The sequence below is a fragment of the Hibiscus syriacus genome, unplaced genomic scaffold (assembly GCF_006381635.1).
Source record: "Hibiscus syriacus cultivar Baekdansim isolate YM2019G1 unplaced genomic scaffold, ASM638163v2 tig00110206_pilon, whole genome shotgun sequence".
NCBI classification, from domain to species: Eukaryota; Viridiplantae; Streptophyta; class Magnoliopsida; order Malvales; family Malvaceae; genus Hibiscus; species Hibiscus syriacus.
The window spans coordinates 659988-669998 of record NW_024062627.1 but is presented as its reverse complement, the minus strand read 5'-3'; the positions used below and the strand labels follow the sequence as shown (position 1 = coordinate 669998).

General features: G+C 35.7%; 1 protein-coding gene and 1 long non-coding RNA gene across 2 annotated transcripts; both read right to left on the bottom strand.

Moving 5' to 3' along the window:
- Positions 1-423: 423 nt before the first annotated feature.
- Positions 424-6537, bottom strand: LOC120219389 (kinesin-like protein KIN-12B). Its single transcript, XM_039216204.1, is given in 18 exon segments — positions 424-853; positions 975-1775; positions 1848-2000; positions 2080-2178; positions 2256-2330; positions 2333-3235; positions 3332-3461; positions 3550-3699; positions 4152-4297; positions 4780-4875; positions 5040-5132; positions 5224-5277; positions 5384-5443; positions 5548-5673; positions 5775-5858; positions 5938-6075; positions 6172-6377; positions 6380-6537. Coding segments are annotated over 18 exon segments (3672 nt in total). The 5' UTR covers positions 6456-6537; the 3' UTR covers positions 424-571.
- Positions 6538-7490: 953 nt separating this feature from the next.
- Positions 7491-7874, bottom strand: LOC120113446. Its single transcript, XR_005515304.1, has 3 exons — positions 7766-7874; positions 7638-7684; positions 7491-7556 (listed from the first exon to the last, which is right to left on the bottom strand). It is a non-coding gene; the product is annotated as an uncharacterized LOC120113446 (long non-coding RNA).
- Between the last annotated feature and the right edge of the window lie 2137 nt (positions 7875-10011).

Genomic DNA, 10011 nt, shown 5'->3' with positions numbered 1-10011 from the left:
ATTACGACGTCTTAAAGTTTGAGATCATTTTAAAACAAAAGTATAATGTAGGGATTTGTAGTGGAGTTAACCCTATATATATTTATGCATATGTCGTCATTGAAGTTAAAGCTTCAAGTAAAATCCGACCGCCAAGACCATAAACTATGGCGGCTGCTTCCGCTCCATCGAAGCCCAAATGGCCACCCAAAAAAAAAATGCGTCAAAGCATTACAAAGGATATAAATAATAAATATGAAATGAAGGACGGGAATAGTAGTCGTCTCATAAAAATTAAAAATTATTATATATTTTATATTTATTTTATGTATTTTCTATTAAAATCTGTTTTTGTTCTCTAGCCTAATGTAGTATATCCGTTCATGCTCACAAACAGGGCTGATGAGAAAGCGAAGAAGAATATATAAATAAAGAATCAGAATTTGATTACAAACCAAACAGGTGAACCAAGATATATATATATAATGGTCCCCTATTGGCGAGAGAACTGGTTGTACCCAGATGAACAACAACAAAACTATAAGTAATCGTACATAAATACACACATACTGTTGCTCCAGTTAATGTTGATCTATATATTGCAATGATCATAACCAAAGAACCATGATGAGTTTTCCGCAAGTTTCGATGATAACTCGCCATCCTCACTGTTAAAGAATGGTTCGAATTCTTCTCGCCATCGCTGATCGCCGGCATCGTGTATCTCACCTGCATCATATTTGGGAATATCAAACTTGTCATAAGAAGGTGGTATTGCTTCTTTAGGTAGACGTGATTCTGCAAGCAGGTCGTTAAGAGTGCTGATCTTTTTGTGAGCCTTCTCGGTTTCTTGTTCTGCTTCCATTGCTCGCTTCTGCAATTATTTTAAAACAGATGGAAATGAGAACAGTCTAATAAGTTTCAAGTAGTCTTCCAACATATAAGCAATATGACACAGACTGAAGATTATCGAACAGTGAAGTTAAAGTGCATACTTGAGCAGCAGCTACAGCTTCCTCGGCTTCTTTTAGACGTACAAGCACTTCGCCTGCAGCCTGGATTGCTTCAGCAGTATCCCTCAACTGAGCCTGGAGTCCTCTATTTTCATCCCTGAAATATCGTCTCTCCTTTTCCCTTTGCTCTTTCAATGCAGAAATTTCGGCAGCGAGGGCATTTATGAACTTGGATTCAGCACCCCTGACCCCTGCCCTAGCAGCTGCCTTTTTAACATCATCTATTCCCTCTTGAATCCGTCTATGCCTTGCAAGCAATTGAATATGTCTTTCTTCAAGATCTGCATACTGTTCAAGCATTCTTGCATGTCCTTCCATAGCCATCTGCATTGCTTCCTTTAATTCTTCTGCACATTTCTTCTCCATATCTAGTTCCTGCTTCCTTTTCTCAGCCAGCAACCTGGCAGCATCAAGTTCAGTCCTCAGTTCCTCTGCAAGAGAAATCCATTTGCTTTCTGCTTCAGTCCACTGAATTCTCTCTTGTTCAAACTTTTCTTCGGCACTCTCCTCACTCATCTCGGGTATTGCACAAAGAGGTGGAGGCGCATTAGGATCACATGAATATGTCAACTTCAGTATAGAATTTTGTCTTCGAGATAATGAGGAAGAAGAGTTTATGTAATACTGTAACTGGTTCCTTAAATCTTGAATTTCTTCTAACAATACTTCCCTCTCACCCAAATCATGAAAATTTCGAAATTGTTCCAACTCATCCTGAACTCTTTTTAACTCAATCTTCGTTCTTAAAACCTCAGGATGGTTCTCATATTTCTCCTTCAAAAGCTGAAGGCAATTGGTAAGTTATAGATGCATAAAAATGTTAAACTAAAACAACTTAAAAGACCAAGCATATACCTTGTGCTCATGCATGAGGGAAGCTAGCTCTTCTTCCAAGAATTCCTCAGTAGGTAAAACATCATCCATAAGGCTCTCAAGGCGAAGAATTTTATCTTCCCTTGTCTGTCCTATGATTGCGTTGCATTCTCTCTCATGTTTGTACTGTTGCACCTGTAAATTATAACCCGATAAATATAAAGTCAACAGTTTACAGTGTTGATGGCCACAGGTACAATTACGAAGAACCTACCAAACGGTTTAACTGCATTATTTCGGAAGCTTGCTTAGCACAGAACTCTTCAAGAGCCATTTCTCTCCTGATAGATCCAGCCAAAACCTTCTCTACTGCCTGAGCAATAGAAAAGTAAAATCATGTTAATTATGTTGAAAATATAAATCTGCAATACTATGGCTAAGAACTATTACCTTTGGAACTTGCTTCTTGGTTTTCTCAGAAGATTCAGACTCATTGAATAATACTAACTGTAAGTTTGAGCTTTCATAATATCTTCACCCTCCGGACTTTTTCTCCGCTTACAATTAGTACAAAGATTTTCTTCTCCTTGAATCTCATAATCTTGAGGGAATGTTTGAATTCCGGCATCAACTTTAAATTCTGCAAGGTTTGGCTTAGAATCAGCGGGTTTCAATGAAAAACGATATGAAGATCTCCTCAATGCTAAACTCCGACCAATAACCTCAAGACCACGATGGAGGCTTGCTGCCAAATGTTCTGTTGGTGTGAAAGATACATGCGTAGCCTCTGGGCCATCATCCTTAGGATCTTTCTGGGAAGCAGTGAGCACAGATGATGTCCTCGGGCTCTTCCTACTCTGGTTAACTTTAGGTGAGACACTTGATGTTGGGGGTTTAAGAATCCCAGAGGAATCTCCATCAGTTGTTTCAATAGTTAGATGGCTTGGATTCTCTTTGACATTATCATGAGCAATAATAATGTTTGGGGAATTCGTAGCAGGTTCAGCACAATCAACAGTCATTCTTTCTGAAGTTCTAAGCTCATCGAATATTTCTTCCTCAATGTGCTGATCCTCAACATCTTGTGCTTTGCCACATTCAGATGTATTAATTCCTGGATCACCAACACATCCAATCTTGGATGTGGCTGTTCTTGAATCTGATACATTTATCTCTAGTTTGGCCACTTCATTTGATTGGCTATATATATCTGCATACTGCAAACCTACTTGAGCACAAAGATTCTCAACAGCTTCCTCATCAATTTCCATCTCCTCATCACCATCTTCATCAACATGAGGTAATGCCCTTGGATGATTGAGGCTAAATTTTAACAAATTCAAGCTTCTACGAGCATTCCATCCAGTTGAGTAACCTGCATTTGGGTCAGTTTGGTTGTTTCCATTAGCTTTCATTCGATTGAGTTCATCCTGCATGATTCCATCCACATTTGTTAGAGGTTCACTGGTCACACATTTTCAGCATGACTGATTTAAAGGTGGGGAGAGGGGATTATGAGAACATACCTTTAGCTGTCGAATCACTTCACGCAGAAAATTTACATCATCTTGCATGACTTCATTGACAACTGCCTTGTTCTTGATTGCCTTTGCACGTTGAGCAAATCGTAATGTGCTGAACGTTTCACTCTTACAGCTGCAAATATTACTCGCTTAAACTTTCCTTCCAAAAGAGAAAAGAAAAGGAGGACATCTTAAATCAAATAGGACAGTTTTGTTTTTACCTTTGTGCAGGATAAATTGCGCATACCATTGCTAATTTTGCATTGCCACCAAGAGATTCTTGCAATAAAAATGTCAACTTGGAGTCTCTATAGGGTATATGCCTTTGCTTTCCAGTTTGGGAAACTTCAGCAAGAATGTTTATCACGTTCCTGAATTCCAAATATTATGTACAATTAACAAAAGAGCTAGTGTACAACACAAATAAGAACAACTTGGAGATCAACAATTTTCAGAACTATAATTAGCCAACTATTTAAAATCTAAAAGAATTGAAAATCAGTAAGAATGTCTGTCAAGTTCATGAGCAATATTAAGTGATATTAGCAAAAATGCTAGTGTACAACACAAATAAGAACAACTTTATATATCTGTTCAATTTGTAACCGAAAACCTACATCAGTCAAGATGACATCACACTTGGAGATCAACAACAATGTTTGGTACAATAGTTTGCCAACTATTTGAAAACTAAAGATTCTGAATAGTTGATGCATCAAACTGTGACAAAGTTGGAAAAATATCTACAATTTTGTACAATTAGATATCAACTAGAGAGTCTAGAGTTAAGGATGACAGTAAAGAAAAAAATAAAAAAGCATACCCAAGCTGCGAGAGTGAACGATTAATATTGCCTGCCTCCTTTAAGCGCTCCCCTGCAGCACCAGTTAACTTTTGTCGCTCTGAGCCAGCTAGATCAACGAAATTTATCCGGCTTGTTTTGAAGCTACTTAAACCATCGGCTACACTCTGTAACAATAAAGAGTACTTCTGAATCCCTCAAGCATGATTGAGAGAAGGAAAAAACCCAAAAAATAGGTAATACTTTCCACTTGTTTTGCAGATCATTAGGTCCTTGTAACTTTATTGTTTACAGAAATTAGCAAATAAATAATGACATGGTATATAAGAAAATTCCTTTTTGCAGAGCTACAAAATTAGTGATTTGATACCACCAATTTGTAATTGGAAAAGAAGTATATTGGATCAAGCCTAAATCCTAGAAACACAAAATAAAACACTTGTCGCTCTGAGAGTAACAAATCACTTGTCGCTCTGAGAGTAACAATAAAACACTTGTCGCTCTGACAGTAAAGAAAAAAATAAAAAGCATACCCAAGCTGCGAGAGTGATTTGATACCACCAATTTGTAATTGGAAAAGAAGTATATTGGCTCAAGCCTAAATCCTAGAAACACAAAATAAAACACTTGACATTGGAAGCATTATTACCTTGCATCGAGATTCAACAACACAAGTAAAAACGCTATGGGAACGAGAACTTTCAGCATTGATACTAGTTGCACCTGTCCTTCTACTTGATAATCCCTACATGATTCGTTCAGCAGCTTATTACAGGAATAAATGGATCAATCCATTTCTCTCAAGAAAAGAAAAACATTTGCATTCTAAACACAAAAATTGAATATCTTCTTCATGAAAGTCTATTAAAGAAATGAGCAATCAAAACATCGACCAAAGAAAAAGAAAACCTTTAGCAGTAGCTTAGTAACGCCCTTCATTGAATTCACATACTCTTCTGTCAAATTCTCAACATAGACGCCAGATTTTACATCTTCTCTTATCTGGATGAAAATGGTAGACCAGTATAAGAAACCCATTTTTTTCGTCCAGTAAAAAATGGCACCTGAAAAGTTAAATGATAATCCATTTTACCTGCAGGTTTCTTTGATTTGGATCCAATAAATCTGTTATTTGTTCATTATAAATCTGCAAAAGGAAATTGAAATGGAAGTGATAAGGGACAAGAATAATACAACGCCAAGCAATCCAATTAAATCAAAATTAAGAATCACAACAACTGAATTAACTCTACCTCAAGAAAAGAACAGCGACATTGATACTTGAGCTGTTTATCAGCATGCTTAATTTGCTCCTATAGAATAAAGAAGGTCAGAAAACAAACTATTGAAAAGGGTCCATTCTTGAAGTTAAAAAAACCAGCAAATTCATTGATGAGCACAAATTCAAAATTTTCACCTCATTTATACGATCAAATAATCGCTGAAACACACGAGGAGTTAAGCCCTGTTGATCACTTGATAAATTTTCTTCAAATAAGGCATTTGCTGGACCCCAAATTGTATAAGTCTTTCCACTGCCAGTCTAATGAAATCATTTTATTCAGACCCAGAAATTGAAAAACGGTATAAATCAATACAAAAGTATTTCACGCATGAAATCAAAGAAAATGAAGAAGCAAGTACCTGGCCATAAGCGAACACGGAACTGTTGAATCCAGCAAGACAATTTTCAACAAGAGGCGCTCCTACGAGCTGGAAGATATCATACTGCAGTAAAAACAAATAGGGCATTTCAGAATTAATTAAACATACGAAATTAATGAGAAAAAAAGCTTATTATTAGTGCCTGAGTTGCATCCGTGTTGGCAACTGAGTCAAAAGTGAAGGTCTGTCCGTTGATGCTCAAAGAATCACCAGTAATTTTCTCAATAATCGATTCCGCTTCTTCCTCTTCTTTAACCGGTGGTCGCATCCGTACAATCACCTTTTAAAAAAATGTTAAGATTTAAAAACTTAAACGTTGTAAACCTCATAAGTCATGATTAACTATTTTTCTTAAATAAAAAAAAGGAAGAAATACCTTGACACCGGAATCAGAAGCTCCAGAGATGGGATTTTCTTGGAGGGTTTCCGTGAGAAGCTTGCGTTTGAGAGGGTTAGAGGACGGGGGACGAGGTGGCAAAGGGCACTTGATCTTAGCTGTCGCGGCGGGGGAGAGTTGAGTGTTTGGATCTGGCGGTGGAGCGTTCTCCTTAGATGATTTGGAATGCTTTCGTTTGGATTTGGGAGGGTAGGGTTTGGGGAAGAAGCATTCTCCATCTGATCTCTCAAGATCGTGTTTCTTGGTAACATGAAATGCTTCATTTTCTGCTGTTTTCTCTTTTTCTTTCTCTTCTTTTGGCTTTTCAAAAAACAAAGAGCTGAAGTGATAGAAATGCAGCCGTTTGTGAAAAAGTCGGTTTGAATTTTGAAATTATGTTGGATCTGGAGCTTATTTGACTTTTTCGACCCCCGGGTCGGGTTGACCCATTCTTCACTGCCTTCAAACGGAGTATTTTATTTGTTTTGGTCTGGCCTTGATTTTTCCGAGTTGCCCTCATGGCATATTTTATCATTAAAAATTATTAAGTATTTAAAATAATTTTACACTAATATTTTATAATTAGATTTAATATTTTTAAATATATATATATTTTACCAAATCTCAAGCGGCCTCGCGACTAAAATTATAGAAATTTTCTTATACAAAGAAGTCGAATTTATCAAATTGAAATAGATAATATAATTATTAAATAATCTTATTTGAATCATTCTCATTAAATGGAGAAATGTTAGACAATAAAAGCATTATTAGGGCATCATTAGTTGTATTCATACTTAGAATAAATGTTATCACTAACCACATTTCTTATTCAATTCGTTAAATGTTTTTATGCTTCCTTTAGGTGCATGCATTTGTAAATTCTGAATTTATATCCTTGTTTTGTTCATGTTAATTTATATAATTTCCATTAAAACTGATTGAAAATATTGTTATTAGCATAATTTCTGTGGGTGCTGAAGTCATTAGACGATATTGCCATCTTTTTCAAATGCTTTGTATAGAATGATGCTATGTCTAACTCTAAATGCTACAAACATATTACATACATTGTATGAACTTTTGTACTAATGAAATATATATCATCATAAATTTCGTTTTAGAGCACACCAAAGATGCTCACTTGAATTAGTTTTGCTTCACAGCAATTATTCCAACAATCTCACATTTTGCAGTGTTTTGATGATTATTCAGAGAACCAAAAACAGAAACAATTGTTGTTCCTTTGTAGAAATTGTATTCATGGTGAACTTTGACTGAGATTCTGTTTTCTGGGGATTCATTCCTGGGGATCATTGTTGACTGGCTCGTGTGTGGCAGCATCACACAACCCTCGGGTTCCATCCCAATACAGCATCCGGTCCCTGCACCCCCCCCCCCAATTTCATGAAAAAACCAATTTTCTAATTTTCATTCTACTAATTCCAAGGGGAAAAACAACTTACAAAAGAAGTAGATAACGTTCATGAAACCTTGGAATGTCAGGCGAAATCTGAAAACAATAAGTGCAACTAATTAAATTTATGCACTCGGATACTGTCTGTGTAACCAATATTCATCCAAAGTAACTTACAAATCTGCCGCCAAGTTGCGTGCTGCATCCATTGCAATGGACATTCACCGATGGCAAACCATGGAGTAACTTAGGAGCTGCTATATCATCCATCCGCACATTGTCACTGTGCATCAACGAAGCACAAAGATTAAATTAAAGTTATTGTAGTCAATGAACAACTGTTGTTTGGGATATTGTGTCATTCAGTTGAGAGGTATCTTACACTGTGAGGAAGAGCAATCCATTAAATGCCTGAACATACGATTCAAAAGTAAGCAAGAATGTCAAAAAGATGGCAAAGCAAAATCATAAAATATCTTACACCTCGGTTCATGAACACAATCAAAATTAACTCGATAGTAAAATAAGAATCTTGAAGAGAGAGAGAGAGAGAGATGATACTTGGCCAAGGCTGTTGTTAAAGGTGGCGAGGTGGTTTCTGCAGGTCCTGCATAACATGAACCGAGTTTCAGCGTTCATTGGATACCTAACTGCGTTTGGAGGCGTCGCCATTGTTGAAGTCCAGGAAATGATCTGCTTTGATTGTTTCCGCTGAGTCCAAGAAACACCGTCGAGTAGTGAATGATTTTCTGAAATGGATTTGTGTACTTATAATGTTTCAATAGTTATGCATGAAAGATGGTGACTAATCTAAAATAATGTTCTAGTAGTTGTGACTATTACTAAGAAAAGTTGTGATTTTTGAAGGATAAAAGTCATTGTTTGTCTTCTTAGAGTCGTTCTTGCTTAATATTCAGCAGCATTTCCACGCCCGAGATACCTATCAACACGACTGCACCTCATCCAAACACTACTATTAATATAACAACAATGTACGATAAGCCATTGCTATTACTATAACCTTTAACAATAAATTGTTTTTTCAGTACGTTTTCTATTAAGAGTTCGCACGATAACTTTTGTCGTTGCTAATGATAACTAAAAGTTAAATTACAATTGTCGAAATCGGTGGTTTGAAAAAAAAATAGTGAATCTTTGAAGAGCCGGTTAATGTTGGAGTCGTCCTCCATTGTTTTGGGATAGATATGACCGAATACTTGTAATCTAGTCTGTATCTAACACTAAGATCATAGTCTGATTTGAGAATCGATTATATCTGAAGAAGGTTAAAACATCCAAAATTGATATTTCACTAAAAAACATATATATATATATGTTGCCTTGTTTTTCTTTAAATAATGAAGCATGAAAAATGACATTAATAATATAATTAATAATAATAAATAAATATGTTAGAACTAAATATAAGGAAATGAAACTTACAACTGTTTAAATAGTAATTAATTTGTAAAATATGCTAAAGTGAACGAAATTAAAATTAAAGGGCTTAAATGCAATTATACATGTTGATATACTAAATTATAAGAATCAGAAATTAAAAAGGGTCAAAATAAGATTAAACAAACAAAAAGGATGAAATTACAACAAATATAAAAAAATAAGGATCATGGAAATAATTTATCCAAAAGTTCCAAAACATGTGAGTCCTGACTATAGACCCGGATGAAGCACAGATCAAATACCATATTAATCGTCCAAAAATGGTGCACCGTATTGAGTTTTGAACATTACTCCTAAAAGGTCAAAACAACGTCGTTTTAAAATAATTTAAATACTTTATTTTTCACTTTTCTTTTCTTTTTCCTCCCTTCAACATTTTTCTCTACTCTCTCTTTAAAGTTGGCCGTCGTCTTTGTGGTATGTCATCGTGGTTTGACTGTTGTTTGTCATAGTTAACAATAATCTTTCAGTTTCAAATTTTATTAATCGACTCCTTAAAACCTCAAATCTGATTCTAATATAATTTTCGCCAAAAGAAAATAGTTGGACGCGCATAAATCTTGTCGGAAAGTTTTCGGCCTCTTCTTCGTCCGTCTCACAACAACGTGACTGCCAGTTACATTGGGTCTTCAACATATCACCTGTGTAGGAACTACGTCCACCAAATCTTACACTGTTATTTGCCTACTGCCTTCATAACTAGATTTTAATTATTTAAATGCATCAGATTTACGGAAATTTTAAAAAACAATTCGTTAATATAAAGTTAAAATTCAATAAAAGTGAATTGTGATGGGGAATCTCATCAAGAGCTTTACCTTTTAGGTTGGATAAGATAATTAAGGATATTTAATGAATTAAGTAGTTCGTAAGCTGTTTTAACACGACTCGATTAATGTTCGACTTGTGTTGACTCAACCTAAACTCGAGCTCGATTCGAGACCTTAATAAGTTGAGTCGAG